The sequence below is a fragment of the Marmota flaviventris genome, chromosome 16 (genome assembly GCF_047511675.1).
Source record: "Marmota flaviventris isolate mMarFla1 chromosome 16, mMarFla1.hap1, whole genome shotgun sequence".
Lineage (NCBI taxonomy): Eukaryota > Metazoa > Chordata > Mammalia > Rodentia > Sciuridae > Marmota > Marmota flaviventris.
This window is the reverse complement of record NC_092513.1, coordinates 68,343,617-68,364,630: the sequence shown is the minus strand read 5'-3', so window position 1 is coordinate 68,364,630 and position 21,014 is coordinate 68,343,617. Positions and strand designations below refer to the sequence as shown.

The 21,014-nt window shown below is 39.7% G+C and overlaps 1 protein-coding gene across 4 annotated transcripts in view; it reads left to right on the top strand.

The window, feature by feature from the left end:
• The window catches only part of Ptpn2 (protein tyrosine phosphatase non-receptor type 2), an 83,078-nt gene that overhangs the window by 27,341 nt on the left and 34,723 nt on the right, over positions 1-21,014 (top strand). For all 4 annotated transcript variants that reach the window (XM_071602490.1, XM_027920686.2, XM_071602491.1 and 1 more), the window contains exons 3-4: positions 15,699-15,799; positions 20,684-20,782. In XM_071602490.1, the coding sequence (XP_071458591.1) occupies positions 15,699-15,799; positions 20,684-20,782 (200 nt within the window). The remainder of the gene's footprint in view (positions 1-15,698; positions 15,800-20,683; positions 20,783-21,014) is intronic.

Sequence of the window (21,014 nt, the reverse complement as noted above, 5' to 3'; positions counted from 1 at the left end):
CTTCCCCTCTCCCTCCTTCCTTCCCCTCTCCCTCCTTCCTTCCTTTGCTTGCCTTCTTTCCTTCCTTCCTTCCTTCCTCCCTCTACTAAGGATAGAACCCAGGCCTTTGCATATGCTAGGCAAGTGCTCTACCACTGAGCCACATGCCCAGCCACTAATTTACATAATATATATATTTGAAGGCATAGTATAGTGGAAGAAAAAATAATTACCCATAATTATTTTATCCTTCAAACACAATTGCCATTATTTTGGTGTAATTTCTACAACTGTTTTTTCTTTAAAATAGTCATAATCATTATACATATGTCTGTATGATGTATTCATATATATGCTTCATTTTTATATTGTTCTATCACCTTTGTAAATATTGCTTAAAATATTTATTGGTATAATTTTTGTTCCCCCTTTTTCCTAATTACAAAAGTAGTGTGTACTCACCAAATAAAACTTACAAAACAGAAAAGTATAAAGGAAAAAAACTAATTTAAAAACAATAATTTGCGGGTTTATAGTTTTTTAGTATTTTTTTCTGAATAAGCTTATGTGTATCATTTTAAATTAAAAATTAGAATCTTGTGCATACTGATTTATCCCTCTTCCTACTTAGCAGTACGTGGTAGACAATCCCCATTACAAGCAGTTGTTCAGTGGTCTGGCTGTACCATTCTGTTTCATAGTTGTTTTCCATTGTCATACCCTTAGATTGTGATGCAGGGGCGCACACACGCCATTTTGTCAACGACTACAATTCTGGAGTTTTTCAGTAATGAGATGACTTTATTTTTTTGTTCTATTGATACAACTATTTCAGATACTAAATTAGGTTGCCTTCCTACTCAACTGGTTCACTTTTGTTTAACTTTAATGGTATAACCATAGATTTTTTTCTTAGGGCTCATTGTTAACAAATACTTTAAAAAACATCTGGAATTGGTCTCATTCTGGCTTCTGCTTGTTTCTGGTTCTTCCCCCTAGTTGATTGGGATATGCTGCTGATGTGCCAAGCCTTCTTGTATAGGCTGAACCAAACTGTATTCAGGGCCACACACTGTACAGCTTCATAAACATTGTGTTCCCTGATTTATAGGATAGATATTTAACGTCTAGATATACCTCTGAAAATTCATCAGTTATTGGATGGAAAAAACTTATACTTTAGTTCTTACATGAACAGAATATTTTTCTTTATGTCGACTAAGTACATTTCCATGAGGAATGATTAATTTTGGGCAAATCAATGAGAAATTTATTATAAATTACTTGTAAAATGCCATGTTACTCTTAGATGCATTTTCCTTGCCAGTTAGAAGTGTTTGTGAAGATAAGTAGCTAGAAATGTGGTTTTCCACTTTCTTAGTTGTAGTGCACTTGATGATAGATAGACTTCCTCTGAAATCTGTGGTTCACCATGGTGACAGTTCTGGTGTGGGTGTGTGTGTATGTTCAGGGAATGGGGATCTGGGCAGTAATTCTAACACCCTAGGTGTTCCCTCACCCCTCTGAGTCTCTGGTTAAGAATCATCTGAGCTAGAGAGAATAGTTCTTTAGTTAGAGTTTCAGAGAGAGAAGTTTTGAAGGTGATACTTTCCAGTTGTACATTTTGCTTGTTGCCTTTAATTTTTAAAACCCTTTTTATTTTGATGATTGTAAATTTGCATGCCATTTTAAGAAATAATACAGAGAAATCTGGTATTCCCCTTCCCCAGTTTTCCCCATGGTAACGTCTTGTATAACTACAGTACAGTATAACAACTAGGAAAGAGACCTTAATACCATCAATCCAGATTCTCAACCAGTTTTATAGGCACTTGTATGTAAGTGTGCAGTTTCATCATGTGAAAATTCATGTGGTTGCCACCGTCCAGGGCAATAGTTGTATCATAAGATCACTTGTGTCGCCCTCCTGTGTCCATAGCCACTGTGCTCTCCTTCTCCTCCCTGAACCCTGGAATTGCCTTTAATTTTATGTATTTGTTATAATTGCAGTCATTGTGTATGCTAAACTACATTTGAGTCCTTTCATTAGCTTTTGCAAATTAATCTAAATGGAGAAATTTATAAAATTGGAATTGAGACACTTTTTAAAAGGAAGATATTGTAATTTAACTATCAAATATACAAGTAAGTAAAACTCCTTCACTTATCACCTAACTTTTACACATATATTCCTAACTGGCTGTTGGATACTTGCAATTGAAGGCTGCAAGGAGACCTCTGTTTAAAATATGCTAGTCAGTGCTAGATTTGGTGGTGTGCGCCTGTAACCCCAGGACTCGAGAGACTGAATCATTAGGATTACAAGTTTGAACTCAGCTTCAGTAACTTAGTGAAATCCTAAGCATTTTAGGAAGACACTGTCTCAAAAAATAAAAAAGGGCTGGGGGTGTGACTTAGTGGTTAACACCTGGGTTAAATCCAAAAACATTGCTTGTCAAGGGCTGAGGTGTAGCTTGGTGGTAGAGAGCTTGCACGGCCTGTGCAAGGCTCTAGGTTCAACCCAGCACTGCAAGAAAAAAAGAAGTGCACATCAGCTTTCCATCCGCTGGTCATTGTACCAGGTTCTGATGCCTGTAGGCTGTTTCAATGAAGAGGAGGGAGCCTTGTGAGGGCCTAGTATTAGGAAAAGGCATTTCTTGCTCAGAGGAGGTGCTCCTCTGTCCCTCTATCTCTGTCCCTCTATCCCTTGCTGCCCTTCCTGCCAACACTTCTAGTCTTCTGGAAGCAAACCCTCAGTGAGTGCTTTTTCCTTTTTTGCCATGGTTGAAGCCTGGTGCCCTGAGCAAACATCTCATGATTTCTCTTAGGTAAGGGCTGCTTACTCTTGCTTCCCCTGTCACACCAGGATCTCCAGCTCCAGTCCACTGCCCTTTGGTCTGCAAATGAAAAGGATATCCTCAAAGACTCGTGCCATCTGAACATCTCTCAGTACTGCTGTGGTATTCAGCTTTCCTTACTTCTGGTGTCTTACTGTCTTGCCAGTCACCCTCTTCTCCTCACCAGTACCACCTTCATCCTGGTGACTTCATGTCTCTGTATAAGCACCATAGACTCCCCAGCCTTAGAGTTCCTACATCTCTGCAGCTTTCATGACTTTGACCTTCAGTCATCTTCACCCCTGAATTTTTTCCCCCCGTATTGGGGGATTGAACTCAAGATCTTACACTAGGGAAGTGCTAGTGAAGTGCTGTATAACTGAGTTGTACCCTATTCCTTTTCATTTTAATGAGATGGTTTCCCTGAGTTGCTCACGCTGACCTTAAACTTGTAATCCTCTGCTTCAGTCTCCTGAGTATCTGGAAAAACAGGGGTATACCACTGTGCCCAGCCTACCCCTGAAATCTTATACTGTGCTACCTTGAGTGCTACTTTCTGTCATTCTGGCTCTTTCATTCTAGTTCTTTGACTTCACTAGGAGTTTTAGTTCATTTATTGTAGCATATTACTTAACTGCCTTGCTGTTTTTATTTTTTTTTAAATCTCTTCAGACCTTTAATTCTATAATCAGTCTTTGGTTTTTCCAGCCTTTGGGCCCATGTGTGCAGACTATCATCTTTCCTTAAGTTTTCAATTTTAAAAGTCAAGAAACAACTCTTCAACTTATATTCTACCACCAGGAAACTTCCTTCCCTCTGTGCTCATCCATTGCAGAAATCCCTGGTGAAGAGCCTTCCCTCCTCTCGCCCCAGGCTAGTTCTCTGCCTCAATTCCTCGGTCCTCCTTGTGGACCTTACTCTGTCATTACCACTCTTCTTTGTGTACTTCATTCTCCCCTCTAGTTATTTTTCTCCTTTATTATCTAGACATGCTCCCGTCCATGTTTTGTCAACCTTCATCTCACTGCATCCCCTTCATTCCCTATGTGGATGCTTGCATGTGTGCACAGGTACACATAGGGTCTTCAGAGAACACTCCCTGCTGTTTGTTTCTCTCTCCTTACCACATGTGCTGCCTTTTGCCCATACTTCTATCTTAGCCTCCCCACTGAAACTTCTGCTCTCGAGTGCTGTTAGCTTTCTAGTTTACAGAGGCAGTGAGGGGCTTCTTACTCTACTTTGACCTGTGACGTTATTGACCATGCCTTTCTTCCCTCATACCATATTTTCTTGTATTGTCTTCTTCTCTGGCTGTTCACCCATTTTTTAGGGCTTCTCTTTCTCAGATTGCCTTGATTTCTTCAGGCTCTCTCTCTCCTGTCTCCTCCCTCTAGCACTTTTATCAATGATCTCATCTTCCATGGCTTCAGCTTCCGGCTCTGCACCTAGGATTCCCAGTCTCATCTATAGTCTGCTTCTCCCAGCTGCAGACACCTTTGTGCAAGTCATCCCTCTCTGCTGAGCGTCCTTCCTCCACCTCAAACTCAGTGTGAAGATGCTTGGACAGTGAGTCAGCCTTCCTCCCCAACAGCCCATCAGTGCACCCTATACCTGTTTGTTCTGCCTTGTTCCCGTGTTTCAAGTGGTACCACCATTTACACTTTTGCTGAAGCCAGAAACAGACTCCTCTTACAACTTCCACATCTGGTTAGTAACTAAGCAATTATATTGCCATTTCTGTGTTGTATTCCAAAGCCGTCCTGTTTTTGTGCATTCTGGCTTGGTTCAGTCCTTCCTGCCCTCTTCCTGGGTTATATAGTAGCCTCTAAATTATTCCTTATCTCCATCCTTTTTCTACTTCAATCCATGCTCAATCGATCTAGTGTAACCTTTACGTAATGCAGTTTGGTTTTTCTACTCCCCTCTCCTATTAGTGTTCTACAGCTTTTAGGAAAAAGTTAAAGTTCTGTAGCACTATCACTCTAAACCTTTTGGGGATTGACACTTTTTATACTTTTGCCACATTTTTTTCTAGCTACTTTCCTATAAATTATTCATTTTAGTAAAACTGAATCGTATGGCATTCTTTTAGTGTGACTATTTTTAAACACCTCAGTGCCTTTGAATATGTCTTTCCCTTTTCAAAATTTCCTATCCCTCCTCTCTCTGACTCACTTCAATCAGATTCCTCTTCCTTCAAATATCAGTTCAGCAACCACTTTCCCATGGGTGGTCCTCTCATCCAAAAGAGTTGGTCATAGAGGTGGCTGTGGTCTTTTTATACATGACAGATATTTGACATTTGTTGGAAACCAGCTACATGTCTGACTCTGTTGTGTCTTGGGAGTATGGTGATGAGTATATGTATTTTGTTTCCAGTAACTGAAAGTTGAACAGGTGTGTATAGATAGCAGAGAGACCACCATGTGGTGGAGCTGAGAGGAGGTGCTCAGATCTGCCTCAGGAGTTGGGAATGGCTTGCTTCACCCCCCACCCCCCCACCCTCGCACCCTGGAATGATTTTTAAGAGAATAGATGGTAGCTAGTTTAGAAAGAAAGGGGAGGGCTGAGGTTGTGGCTCATCATAGAGCACTCACCTCAAACGTGCAAAGCTCTGGGTTTGATCCTCAGTACCGCATGGACATAGATAAATAAGATAAAGATGTTGTGTTCAACTACAACTAAAAATAAATATTTGGGAAAAAAGGGGGGTGGGGAAATAATTAATAATTTTTCATTAAAATTCAGGGTCTCGAATATTTTTTTCTATGCATTACAATATTGTTAACTGTATCACACTGTTGTACAACAGGTATCTAGAACTTTCCATCTTGCATAACTGAAACTATACCTATTGAGCAGTTACTCCCCATTTTCTTCAGCTCCTTGCTGTTACTGTGAACTCAGTTATTTTAGATACCAAATACATAAGTGGGGTCATGCAATATTTATCTTTAAATATCTTCAAGTGATTGGCTTATTTTACTTGGCATAACGTCCTCCACATTTATCCACGTGAGCAGTTGAAGTTTAAAGGAGATTGACAGATTTAGGATTCCAGTTAGTCTGGCAGATCATATAATGATCCATAGTTTATTGCTGCCCCAAAGAGGATTCTCAGTAAACATACTTTCTTAATGAGTTGCTGAGTGGGGAAGAAAAACTTACAGGCTTCCTATCTATCTTCCTCTTTTCTCCCAGAGATCTCAGTGAGTGCACTTTGAGTGCAGATAGCTGTATCAGCTCAGAGGTTTGTGCATAACTAATAAAGTAGTCTCGAGATACATTAAGCATACTGAATAGGATTACAGGGAGAAATTGACAATCTGTGGTTATGAACTTGGGGGGGGGTTGGGTATGGCAGGGGGGTACTTGGGATTTAACTTGAGACAGATCTTGCTGAGTTGCCCAGGTTGATCTCAAATTCAGTCCTCTTGCCTGAACCTCCTGAGTTGCTGGGACTATAAGTGTATGCCCCTGAACCTGGTTCATGGCCTTATTAATAAGACAAAATATTTGTAAAGAAATAGAAGATTTGGACAACATTATTAAGCTTAATATAATAAGAAAAATATATAGAACCCTATATCCAACAATTTAGAGAATGTGTTGTTCCTCTAGGACTTCCTTAAACTCAAGTTATTTAATAATAATCAAAATAAGTATGGATTTAATGTAAATTTTATGGTAACTATTTGCTAACATTTTTCTTATCCCATCTAAAGTTTAAAAATAAGACCAGGTATCAATTTATGCTTCACATTCTCAAAAAATCATTGGTTTGTTTATTTATTTACTTAATTTTGGTGCTGGGGATTGAACCCAGCTTAACCAACTCCCTATTCCTTTTTATTTTTTAATTTATTTAAAAATTTTTTTTAGGGTTTAAAAAATGGCTTTAATTCATTAAATACCAGGATGAAGCCAGGTATTTAATTCATTGAATACCAGGATGAAGCAGGGTGGGGAAGTGGCACCACACTTCTTATTTTTTATTTTGAGACAGGGACTGCTAAATTGCTGAGGCTGGCCTAGAACTTGTGATCTTCCTGCCTGAGCCTCCTGAGTCCCTGGGATTACAGACATGCACCACTATGTCTGACTCCAAATCATGTTGACAACTTCTTTATTTAGGTTTTCTCCTAACTTGTAGGGCTTGACTTATTGGGTTTTGGTTCTGTCCTCAGTTTTTTTTTTTTTTCCTTTATTTTTAATCTTCAGTTTTAATCAAGCTATTTCTGCTTTTAATAATTTATTTTTATAGACCATTGATGCACTGGGTTGGGTCTAAGGAATGAGAACTAGAGCTCACAGTGAAGAAGGTAGAATTGATTTGCTATGGAAGGAGAAAACCTAAACAGCTTGCGTGATAGCTCACAGATACTTGAATTCTCATATGGAAAAAAATTATTTATCCTGTGTTAAGTCCAAAATGTAAAACCAGGGTTCACAAATGAATAACACTGTTGTCCAATTTCACATCAGCATAGGCAGGATCTCTCCAAACTAAGCTATTTAAAGGCTAGGGCATAATGGCTCAGTGGTAGAACATGCATGTATGAGTCTCTGGGTTGGGTCCCTGGTACGGGGTGGGGGGGGGAACTGTTGAAGCATGAAAGTGCAGACTCTGAACCCGTGTACTCATTGCAGGTCTTCGTGCAGAGTATGGGTTTCCTTTCAGAGTCCTCTAGAGAGCTCTCTTGTGAATGAGTCACAGAAGGTCATCAGGTGACTTTGAACATCACTCTGTGCTTCATTTCTTCCCCTATTAGTACCTGTCCCTCAGGGTCTCAAATCTTTTTTTCCATCTTTAAGACTGAGTTAGGTATCAGTCTTCTGAGAAGACTTCCCTGTGTGCCCTCTAGAAGGTACAAGTTTGATTCTGCTTCTGATTTTATTTACTTTCTAGAGTGGTGGATCTTAATAAGGTTGTTTATCTATCCCTAGGGGACATTTTGGAAGCTTATGGGAGGTTTTTTCTTGTGTATTTTAGCTCAAATATTTACATAAAAATTTTAAAAAGTATTTTTATAAATTACTTTCCATTTATTTTTCTTTCATATTACAGTTAGGGGATTACCGAACTTAATATTTGTGTGTGATTTCTGTCCCTGAACAGTAGGGTAGTAAGGAGGATATTAATAAGCTTCCCTTTTTCTCTCCAAGAATAATTGAATCTAAAAGCCCTTGGGGTTGGGTCAACTTGTGAAAGGCACATAAATAAGGGTGGTGGTGTCCTTGAAGGGGGTCCCCTAAGTGATGAGCAGGGAAGAACTAGCATGAGCCCTGTGATGTTGGGTCAGCATGCTGTAAATGCATGGTTTCCAGTAAATACAGACCAACAGGTGCACATGGAGATGTAAATATGCATGCATTTCCTACCCTGCCACTGAGAAGTCTGGGTAGCAGTAACACCCTTTAGTATTGGACATGCTTAGCTTTTGATACCCAAATTTCATTCCCTTCTAAGAAGAAATAGGACTCCTTAGTGAAGTGGCTGATCCTAGTAGCTAAAGGATAAAGAAGAACCTGGAATGTCTTGTAGTGCCATAAAGTAAGAACATGCTCAAAAACTGATGAGAGTTTGTCAGAAGGACACAGAAACCAACCTGAAGCTCATTGGCTAAGTCTGGGCTGATTTTAGCATTAAAATAAATAACGATTATAACTTATTGAATAAAATAGGAGTTTACAAGTCTATACTGAGATTAAGAAACATGAATAAGTGGAAAATAGGGAAAGTTCTAACTTTATATATAGAATGAAAACTAATGTAGAAATGGATGGTAAACTTGGTGGATGAAAATTTGATGAGAAACAATATTTATAAAGTCTTAAAGTATTTCTCTACAAAATATTTAAATACAAGGAGAGGATAGTAATGGTACAAGAGAAATGAACAGGAGAAAAGTCAGAATCTAGACTAGATGAAGAGTTCTCAGAAATGATCCATAAAATTCTTTTAAATGAATGAAATGAACTAAATCAAAATTAAAAGCTTTTACTTTGTGAAAGACATTATTAAGAGAATGAAAAGATGAATATAGACTAGGAGAAAATATTTGTAAATCACATATCTGAAAAAAAAAAAAAACTCTTACCTGAAATTATTTATAGAACTCTTAAAATTCAATAGTAAATAGAAATGACCCAGCCAGAAAACAGACAATAGCCAGGTGCAGTGGTGCACACTTGAAATACCAGATGTGTAGGAAGCGGAGGCAGGAGGATGTTAAGCCAATGTGGGTTGCTTAGTGAGACCCTGTCTCAGAATAAAAGGGCCTTGGAATGTAACATAGTAGTGGAGTGCTTGCCTAGCACATGCCAGGCCTGGGTTCAATCCTTGATATGCCAGAAAAAAAAAAAAAAGAGAGATGCACAAATGGCAGATAAGCACCTGAGCATATGAAAAACATCATTAGCTGTTAGAAATACAAGTTAAAAACCATGGTGGTCAGATATCATTACAACTAAAATAAAGAAGCTACACAATACCCCAAGAATGTGGAGACCCTAACTAGGTATGGTGGTGCATGCCTGCAGTCCCAGCAGTTTGGGAGACTGAGGCTAGAGGATTGCAACTTCAAGTCCAGCCTTGGCAATTTAACAAGACACTGTCTCAAAATAAAAATTTCTAAAGAACTGGGGATGTAACTCAGAGGTAAAACACTCCTGGGTTCAATCACCAGTTCCAAAGTAAAAAAAACAGAAACTGGATCTCATACATGGCTGGTGGGAATTGAAAATGATCTAGCCACTCTGGAAAATAGTTTGACTGTTCCTTTAAAAATTAAATGATACTCTATGGTCCAGCAGTTGCACTCTGGAACATTAATCCCAGAAAAATGAAAACTTGGTCTATTAAAAAAAAATGTGCACATGAATGTTCATAGCGGCTTTATAACCCCAAATTGGAATCAACACAAATGTCCTTCAGTTGGTAAGTGATTAACAAACTGTGGTGTACTCATGTCACAGAGTACTATTCAGCATTAAAAAGGAACGAACCATTGATGCACACAACAGTTTGGGTGGATCTCAAGCATTTATGCTGTGGGAAAAAATCCGGTCTTGAAAGATTCCTTACTGAGTTTATTTATATAGCATTCTTGAAATAAAATTATAGTGATGAGAATAGATGAATGGGTTAGTAACGATAAGGAAAGAGATGCCTATGAAGGATGGGACACAAGACTTTTGTGGTGATGGAGTAGTTTTGTATCTTGATTTTTGTGGTGGTGGTTACATGAATTACACGTGTGTTAAACCACTCAGAAGTGTACTCACAAAATGAGTGCCTGTAAAACAGAAAATTGGAATAAGATCTGCGTTGTACTATGTCTCCATGTTTCTTTACTTGATGGCCTTTTGAACTGGGTCCTGGGCAGCACACTGGGCTGGGAGCAGAACTCCATGGTGAACAAGTGGTGGTGCCTGGTGCTGCTCCCTCCCTACTGGCTAAGAGTTAAACCCCAGCAGGCAGCCACAGCTCATTGTGTGGGTGCTGGCTGTGGAGCAGGTGTCCTGGAGGGTGGAGCTGAAGTCACACCTGCAGAATAGGGCACCTCTTCCAGGACCATCAGTGTGCTCTGAGTTAGGGGGAGGATGTGGTTGTTTATGTATTAAAATACAGATATCTGATGAAGTAGAATTTTGAAATTCCCATATAATCTTCAGTTAAAACAGGAATGATCACGGAGGTTCTGTCAGTGAACATAATCAAGGAGGACTGATCCCGTCTAGCCATTCCATCCTTTTCCCCCTTGTGCCCTGTTTTGTTGTTTTGCAGCGACTGCCCAACAGAGAAGGCAGTGGCAAATGTCATGCCAAAGAGAAGCTAGTCCTTGAGTACAAGTGGGAGTTGTGATTCCTTTGTTTAAAATAAATACTTCATATAGCTCAGGATCTGCAAGCATCTGGACTCAAGGTTAGAGGAGCAGAGCTATCTTGCCACAATAAAGCCATCTCCTTACCCCATAATCATTAGGTGGAATCAGGGTGCCAGTGGTTGAACGTGATCACAATGAGTCTCTTTTCTGGAGCCTTCCCCAGCCCTTTACAGACATAATCTAGCCAGGACAAGGAATGTTGGAATCTCTTGAAGGCCTGTAGTCTGTAACAGAGAGTTACTCTGTGTGATTCTCTTGGCTCCCAACCCATTCTATCTCACAGACAAGAAAATAGACCTGAAGTGACTGGGCTGTTACCACAGGGCTCTGTATCTCAGGAACTTGGACACCAATAATGTTCTCAAGTCATAGGTTACTCCTTTCTGTGTGACCTGATCAGTAATTCTTTCCATTCCCACTGCCCCTGCTTGGTTCAGTGCTTGTCACCCTTGACTAATCTTAGTGTGTCTCTCTATGAGATTGCCTTCCTCCTTGTTCTGGTCGCTCCTATCTTAAATCAGATGTGCTCCTTCCATGCCTTCAGAGAACTTCCTCAGGGTCCTGGTCATTGCTCAGGCCTGTGGTGTGACCCAGGCCTTTCTGTCTGTCCTCTGTGTGTTTCGGGACCTCTCTCTCACCTGCCTAGCCCTTCGATCTTCTTGAATTTGCCACTCCTGCCTGGTGTGCCTTTCTCCTTAATTCCGCCACCTGCTGTAATTTCCCCACCCCCTCCTTCCCCTGTGTAGCAAAGCCTGATCAGCTGAGGCCACTCAGCATTAGCTGAGGCTTCTTCCCAAGGTACAGAGTAGTACAGCACTAGGAGTTACTACTCCCCCACACACACTTTTAGAAAGCTTGAAACAGATAATGTCTTTATGTCCCTGTAGCCTGGCTCTTAAAATACACTTGCTAATTCAAAATTGTACATGACTGCTGAAGTACCAGTATCAGATACAAAGAGCAGAGCCAGACCATAATGGAGGGCTCAGTCAAGGCTGGTCTTCAAGGAAGTGGGGTTTGTGTGAGAAATGAGGTGGAAGTCACACCTGAGGGGAAAAACACTATGAAAACTGACGCAGGAAGAAATTTAGGAGGTGTGGAAAGGGTGGTGAAGGCACCGGCCTGGCTGCACAGAGAGGCCGTGTGAGATGGGAAAGGTCACTCCCTTCCCCCTCACAGGCCTGGGTTTGTATCCCTGTTTGTGCTGCTCTCATGTGCCTCAGCTGAAGATGCTGCTTCCTGGGTGCCAGCACCATGGCGTCATACTGTCCACTTCAGAAGGTTGTGAGAGTGGAAGGTGGGGACCACTAAGCTGTGCCCTGTAGTATCTGGCATGTCACAGGCTCGTTATTGCTACCAGAAGTTCTAGTTGGTTATATGGTCAGTGAGGAGCCATTTATCAAATAGAATTTTCTTTGCAGAATGAATAGTTGAAATGTTAGAACTCTGTGTGCTAAGATTTGTGGTTCTTCTCCATTAATCTAGTAGTGTCTGTGCGTTGGGCTCATTGCTTAATTTATGAAAGAAAACTTACAGTATTTGTTCAGTTGTTTACTTTGGGAGCTGAATAGGATTGATGAGTCTCTGAAATGCCTTGAGTTCTTGGCAGGGAAGTACCACATAAATGTGGATATCATTACCTAAACACTTACTTTTTACCTCTAAAACCTAAGGGAAAAGTCAGCTGTTAATTCTGCACTGAGAATTGGTCTTCTCCTTGCTTTATTTTTAAGTTCATTATTCTTGGTCTTTTGATCTGTGCTGTGATGAATGTGAATCCTCCTTCCTGTTTGACCTGGAAAACTTTCCAAAAGGAGATCCTTTACCATAATGATAAATTAGGTGAAACCTGTGGGGGTTTCTTAAAAGCTTGTTATAACAGTGTTGAAAGAGGAAGCTACTCTGTACTGACAGTTCAGGCCACAGCTAGAGCAAGTCATTTCTTGAGAGATGAAACCATTTCTCAGAAAATGTATAGTTGGAGGGGGGGAGTCAAAAGCACTCTTCCTCAGAAGTGGGCTTCATTCAAATCTGACCATCATATAAACTAAAGCCCTGTTGGGTTTTGAGCTTCTTCATTAACTCAGTGACAAACCTGATTCAGAGCAGGTAATGCCTTGGAGAAAACTGTCTATGGTGGTGTCGTTAGGTGTTGAGAAGTAAAAGTTCCTGTGGAAGAGTGGTTTTGTTGCTTTTTTCATGCAGTACAGTTGGTGTGTTTTCATTTATCTCCCTTTTTTGGATCCGTTAAAAGATAGGGAAGAACAATAATAGAAAGTACTTTTGCCTTAAAAAGTATGGTATGCCAGAGATAAGTTAGTGTTTTTTGGTATTTGGGGCATTTCACATGCTTCATGTGTTGTACTTAACATTTGTAACTGAGCATAGGCCTGCCTGGGTCTGGTGCAAGAAATGGAACCATTTAAAGTACTATTGACTTTGGGACTTATATATAGCCCAAAGATTATAGGACTCCCATTTTTATCATCTCATTTTCAGAGGTTCCTGGGCAGAATAAATTATGGAAGAGGAGAAAACATGTAATTTCTGATTTTATTCCTAATTCAGAAGTCAGAAGTTTAGTTTGGAAAGAACAGTTCACGGATAGTAATGGGACAGGGAAAGGAGGCATTGAAATCCAGGTGGCTGGAGGACCTGTGTCTGCCCTCAAGATGCTTCGCACTGAACCAGTATATTAAGCAAGTCTTGGTTGGCAAAGAAGCAGTTTCCTTCTTTATCTTTGCTGAAGAATATAAAGTCACAGTTTCTCATAAAATAGCTTTAACAATTTCATTTCTTGAAATGTGTATATTTAGTATCTTTTTATATAGCTATTTTAAGGTGATGTATTTTAATTAACACCAGAAACACTCATACTTTTTCCTTTTGGAGTCTCTTCTGAATCAAAAGTTATATGTTTTATTTTTATTAATCTTTTTTAATAGGAGAACTAAAATAAATACTTAATGGTGTGGGTGTGTGTTTGAGAGTTTAGTTTTAATCAATCCTGAGAAGAAAATATAGTTTCAGCCACAATTTGTAGGCAATTCTAAATAGCTATAGAGTTTTCCCAAGTATTACTTTCGTTTTTTATTGTCACCTGCCAGCAAAATTTTAAAAAAATTATTTAATTTTATTTCCCCCTGAGAGAAGTTCGTGTCCTTTGCTTTAATGTTAGACAGGAAGCCAGGCCTTGCCTGTGCCTAGGCTCTGCAGAACTCTAGTGGCTTTCCGGTAGCACCCTGTGCCTCCTGGCTCCAAAGAGTGGACCTGTGCTTTTAGCCGGGTTTGTGATTACTATGTTGGTAAAGTTTGGGAGTAACAAATATTATATAGATGTTAAAGATTGGGGGGAAATCACAGTGAATTTGAATACATAGACCCAAGGGAGGGGTGTTCTACTGCCCACACAGCATGCCTTCTACCCAGCTGTGTGAGGTGTAGAAGGGTACCATGTTGGATAACCAGATTCCTCGTGCCCTGGGAAGCTGACCTTCCCGGTTGCAGGTTGGCTAGAAGGTCGTTTTTCATTGTGAAATGGATGAGTAGTAGCCTTGGGGTTTGTGTTCTTTCTGTGATTGCAACATGAGGAAATACATTCCTTTGGCATAGTATCTTAGGACACTTGAATTTTTAGGACTGTGTAGCTTTCTAAAAGAATGCATTATTTTGTTGATATGTCTGTTATCTAGGAGATCTATGGTCTTTTTTTTGTTCTTTGATTAGCTGATCTTTTTACTATCTTGTACAACATAACAGTTAAAGGGTGATGAAACTGTTAAAAAAAGAGAGAGACTGTACCGTTAAAAAAAAAAAAAAAAAAAAAGAAGTGCTTGCTGACATCATCTTTCCGAGAACACTAGTATATGTGATTTACTATAACAAGATCTTAGTTTTTCCTGTTGGCAAATGACATGTAATATTTACAGAGGTCTTGGGTTCATTCCAGCAGAAACATCTCAGATAAATTGATGTGTGAATCTGAAGCCATCTAACATTTTCTTTCGTATGGAGATGATAGAGACAGGTTTTAGTTTAAATGTGGAGAGAGAGTCAATGTTCAGTGCACACTTCCTTGAGGGGAAATGTAGACTGTAGACTATGCTCCAGGGTCAAATGTGCAATGTGCCTTTAGTCCATACCTTGGTTCTGTGCTTCTGACATTTGTATTTAGGGCTCTCAGCTCACATTCACCTTGGTGTGACATGCTTCTTCTCATTTCATGCTTTTCTTCCTTTCTCTAAATGATACAAGGTCAAGTTTTATATTTCAAATATTTGAATTTTAAATCTATGAGATTTTTACTTTTAAAAACTATAAACATGGGCTGGGGTTGTGGCTCAGTGGCAGAGCACTTGCCTAGCATGTGTGAGGCACCGGGTTTGATTCTCAGTACCACATATAAATAAATAAAGGTCCATTGACAACTAAAAATTTAAAAAAAAAAAAAAAAAACTTGAAATGTATACAAATGGTTAACAGTCTTAAATAATAAAGCATTTTCAGTGGTCTTTTAAAAATACAGTTAAAGTATTCCAGTTTTTAGCACTCCTTTAAACATAGTTAAGTGTTAAAAATCTTAAATACAATTGAGTATGTATCTGTTAAGAAATGAAGAAAATGAAACCTGGTATCATCTGTTTGAGACCAGTTACCTTTTTGTAGGTAGACCAGTCCCTCCTTAGGCCCCCAGAATCTAAACAAACCTTTACTTCTAGGAAGGTAAGTTCTTTGTTTGTTCTACTGTGTTTCACACTTCAGTTAATTTGTCAAGTTACAAAGGTTCACATACTACAAACACACACTTTTCTTCTAATGCTGTAGTAGCAAACAAGATGTTTTGTACTTCCTTACAAAAATAGGGAATAATTTAGGAGCTAATTTATTTTTTCTTTGTTTTATTCTTTATGAATACCTTAGAGCATAAATATTAAGACCAAAAAAGAATCGATGAATTTGAAATGACAGTTATGGTTTATCACTTTGTTTTCAGATGATCACAGTCGTGTTAAACTGCAGAATGCAGAAAATGATTACATCAATGCCAGCTTGGTTGACATGGGAGAGGCACGGAGGAGTTACGTCCTGACACAGGCAAGTCGTGTGGCTCGCGGAAAAGCAGAGTTGGAGCTTGTGGCTCTACTTCAGCTTGGCCAAAAGTGTAGCTTGACTTCTTTTGTGAAGTTGTGTTTAATGTTAATATGTCTATGAAAAAAAATTTCTACGCAGTGGCTTAGACTGACCAGTCCTCTGCAGGCACACTGTCTTCCCTGCCTTCTCTCTGACCCAGGCTTCTGCTGCTGCTTACTGTGGGTTTCCAGTTCTCTTCACCTGACCTGGAAAGCGTAGCCAGAGGCCCCTGCAAGCTCTTCTCTTTCGGTCTCACCTTCAGAATGTACTCGTGCCTTGGGTGGTGTTGGCGCTCTCCAGTGGAGAGGCCAGGTGCCCCAGAGTCCAGGCCAGGGTGCCTGCAGGCTCCCCATGGCATTCCGCCCCACAGCTTGAGGCCTGGGCCACACCCATGCACCCATGATTTGTTTGTCCACACCAGCTGCTCTTTATCAAATAATGGAGACTAAATTAACCACCGTATCATTCTCCCAGTTACAGATTTTTAAGTATTCAGAAGATAAGCCATAATATTTCAGAATTTTAAAATCCTAACCTGGATCAGAATGACCTGTCATTTGAAAAACATTTGATGTAGTTAAAAAAAAAAAAGTATTTCAGATTAATATAACTGTGAACTATTAGACTATTTCTAATTCACAGGAAACTAAAATCAGTTTACTTGAGATGAAGGAGCTCCTATAAATCAAAAAGAAATAATCTGTGAGAAAAAAACTGTCAAAGAACATGAAGTCACAGTTCTAAAAACAAAATAGGGTAGCATATCTATGAGAAGATACTTCATTTGGAAAGTATTTATGGAATGTAAATCTAAACCAGTAATCAGCTACCACTTTTTACCTGTTGGGACAGTAGAGATTTACACAGTGTAAAATACTCAGTGGCTGCACACCCTGATTGAGAAGGACTCCTGAGTAGTACCAACAAGACATGAAGATACAGCTGCATGTGTTGATTGCAAACTTATTTTCAGAGCATAGGGCTAAATGGGTTAAATAGATTCATCACATACACATCAATAGAGGTGGATATTTCTGGGTACTGGGAATAAGACATTCATTTGCCACATTCAGCCTTTGTGTAATAGTTGAAGTTTTTCTTATGTACTTTCATGAAGTGTTTTTTTTTTTTTTTTAATTTTTTTTTAGTTGGACACAATATCTTTATTTTATTTACTTATTTTTATGTGGTGCTGAGAATCAAACCCAGGGTCTCACACATGCTAGGCGAGTGCTCTACCACTGAGCCACAATCCCAGCCCCATGAAATTCTTTAATAAAGCAGTATTTTAGCTAAAATATTTACTTTAGCTGGATGTGGTGGCACACACCTGTAATCCCAGTGATTTAGGAGGCTTAGACAGGATGATCACAATTTCAAAGCCAGCCTCAGCAACTTAGAGAGGCCCTTTCTCAAAATAAAACATAAAAGGGGTTGGGAATGTGGCTCAGTGCCACCCCTGGGTTCAATCCCAGGTACTTTCTACTTAAGACAAGAGTAACATGAAAAAAGAGAAAAGAATGGTTACCCATGACCCTAATCACAACCCTTTCTTCCTCTCTACCATTTATTGGTTCTTTCTCAGTCCTTAAAAATGGATCTTTTCTTCAGTTTCTAACTTAGCTTTTTCTCCTCCAAGTTCACTTCAGCTCTTGGGACCATGGTTTTCATCCTCTGAAACCCAAGACAGGGTACTCTGTCCCCCAGTATCTGCTGAGATCCTGGTGCCAACACCTCATTGTTCATTCATCCAGCAGATTTAGTGAGACCTACTCTGTGGCAGACCTTGTTTGAGTAAAAGAGACTTTAATGAAAACTCTGTCATTATGAACTTTATATTCTAGTAAAGTGAAAATAATACCAGTTAAAATAATTTTGTAACATTGTTCCTTATTTTACATGCCTTATTTTACAGGACAACTTTCTATGGTAAATACTGTTGTCTTTTTTTTTTTTTTAGTTGTTAATGGATCTTTTATTTATTTATTTATTTATATGTAGTGCTGAGGATCGAACCCAGTTCGTCACATATGCTAGGCAAGTGCTCTATCACTGAACCACAGCCCCCAGCCCAGTCCTTATACTTATAGAGCAGAAATCCAAAGAGACTCAAGAACATTAAGTTTACCAAGGTTGTACAGCACAGTAGGTCCTGCTCTTAGTCATTCTACCCTGCTGCCTTAAGATTGCTGTGTGAGGGGCTGGGGTTGTGGCTCAGTGGTAGAGCACTTGCCTAGCAATAAATAAAATAAAGGTCCATTGACAACAAAATATTAAAAAATAAAAATAAAAAAAGATTGCTGTGCGAGGCCAGGTGCGATAGCGCATGCCTGTAATCCCAGTGGCTCCAGAGGCTGAGGTAGGAGGATCACGAGTTCAAAGCCAGCTTCAACAGTTTATTGAGGCCCTGACTCTAAAAAAAAAAAAAAATGCAGTGTTACCATGGACAAGTGCCTTCCCTCCCCAGGCCTCTTCGTCTGTGCAGTCTGTGGTCTGTACAGGATGTGGTGAGACTCTGCAGTGCCTGGCACTGGTAGATGCTCCAGGTGTTACTTGTCAAGTTGTTGCTTCTTGTCAGTTTTAGTAACTGTAGTAATAGTGACCCTTCTGTAAGCATTTGGAAGCCCATTCCACTACCCCATTGGTTAGTTATAGATTTTGTGACCCCCCAGATAGAGCCCACTCATCTAGAGTGTGATAACTTAGAAGCCTGTCTCCAGCTTTTTCTTCTTTCTTGGATTCCTCCCGGCGTTGTCCAGGCTATGCTGGATGAGATTGGCTAAATCCGCAGATTCTGCACATTCTGTATCTCTTCTTCCTGCAGCCCCGCTGTGGTTTCCTTTCTAGTCGTCTTCTTCCCTCAGACCTGATGGTCTACCTTTCCCCTTGTGGCCCTTGACGCTAGTCCTCTCTGCACACTCCTTCCTGGAAGGCTGAGATTGCACCTCCTTATGCTTTTGCCCTGGTACCCTGCACATTATATGAAACAAAGTACTACTTAGAAAACAATTGACAGGGTAGAGAACATCAAATGTTCACTACTTCCACTGTTCTGATTGTTCTTTGTGATTGTTAATTGAATCATTTCTCTCTCAGTTTTATTAGCAGTAGTTTTTTAGAAATCAGCCCCTTGGTATGTTAAGTCTACTTTTCAGATTTAAAAAAGTGGTAGCGTTCTGAGTACATGGGAGAGCTGAGAGATAAATTTGTCTCTGCAATTTAAAAAGCTTGGTCTTAATTCAGTCACAACTGTTTCCCTGTTTATTATTTAATCTTCAGAGGCACTAATGGAGTTGGGGTGTATGTGCACACTAAGGGGTGACCTCACTAGTGAATTGCTTTGTGTTTTTCTTCAAACTGGGGGTTTTCTTATTGCTTTTTGTTACCTTTAGGCTGTATGTTTTGTTTTGCTTTAGAAGTAAAGCATCAGATACATAACTTGAGTGAGAAGAGTACCCTTAAATATAAGATCACAGTTTCTTGGGCTGGGTTGTGGCTCAATGGTAGAGCACTCACCTCACATGTGTGAGGCACTGAGTTCAATCCTCAGCACCACATAAAAATAAATAAATAAAATAAAGGTATTGTGACCATCTACAACTAAAAAAATTTTTTTTAATTATAGTTTCTCATAATTCTTAATAGATTTTTTTAGCATTTTTACAGTTAACAATAGAGTTTCCTTACTTAGGCAATAATTATTGAGCATCTGCTACATGCCTAGGAATATTCCTACTCTAATGATGCTTTCAGCGTAGAGCCATTTGAATCCCTTTACTACATGTGGGACTGCAGCTCTGGGCAGCCTTGGCCCCCAGTGTCCTACTTCTACCTCTGTTCCTACCCCTAACTCTCACCACTGTACTACACTACCCTGTGAATCGATTACACGTTGAGTTATGTGGAGTACAATAAAATCCACTTATTTGAATGTTCACCCATTTGAAATTAATTAGGCTGTGTTGCAGCACAGTGGTGGAGTGTTAACTTGGCCCTGGGATCCATCTCTGCCTTGACAAAAAAATCAACAATTTATGATTTGGGCATTGCCTTTTCATCTGTTACTTATCTTTCCTTTTGCCCTATACCATCGTTAAGTAAAAGGGAAAGGTAATTAGAAATACATATGATTTTTCTCCCCCAGTGTCATTATTACAGTATGGACTATTGCTCCTTTTAATTCTCCCAAATACTTTGCCATTGAGGCTGAACATATTGTGCTTTTGTAGATTGATAGTTTCAGAGTGATTTGCATATGTACATGATTTCCACTTTGTAGGGGGGGGGGATTCTTTTGTAATTGACTTGGGCTGATTGGCTAGCCTCTTGCTCTCAGAGGCTGAAGGTGACAGATATTTCCTTTGACTCCAGCCTTTGCAGCTAGAACCTGAGCAGTCAGATGGTCTCAGTCATGATTTTGTCTCTGGTTCGCATATAGATTATGCTTGAATACTACAGCCACCTTCTTTTAGCTTTGGCAGCAAAAGCCAGGTGATAATCCTATATCAGGAGCAGTATCTCAACTTTGGTCTCTTGGGACAGATGATTGTGCTTTAACTCATAGTCTCCAGCCCTCAACTCTGAAAACCACTTGGTATCCTAAACAAAGTTTTTTCCTGCTTTACTTAGGTAAATGAAAGATTTTGATCATTTGTGCCCCAAATCGTAACTAGCACAGACTGGTTTTTTAATTCAAGTGCATTTAAAGTTTAAATGTATTTACTAGGACTCAACCCCATTGGCTATACTCATGGCACACCAGAAGTACCCTTGAGGGAGCTTGGCCTGGATGGAGCCTTGTTCTTTTCTGGTCCCCTTTCCTGATCTGCTCTCTCTCTGTCCTTACAGGGTCCACTTCCCAACACATGTTGCCACTTCTGGCTCATGGTTTGGCAGCAGAAGTCCAAAGCAGTTGTCATGCTGAACCGAATTGTGGAGAAAGAATCGGTGAGTGAGTCTTACAATTGAGTATACTGCATATGATCTTTAGCTTATAAAGGTTTTCATGGAGGGTATTCATTAGTTTGGGCTTTAGTTGCTAAAGGCTGGTGGTCAGGATGTTTCTGACCAGAAGTAATGTATCCCCTTCCTTCCTTCCTTCCTTCCTTCCTTCCTTCCTTCCTTCCTTCCTTCCTTCCAATATTTATTTTTTAGTTGTAGTTGGACACAATACCTTTGT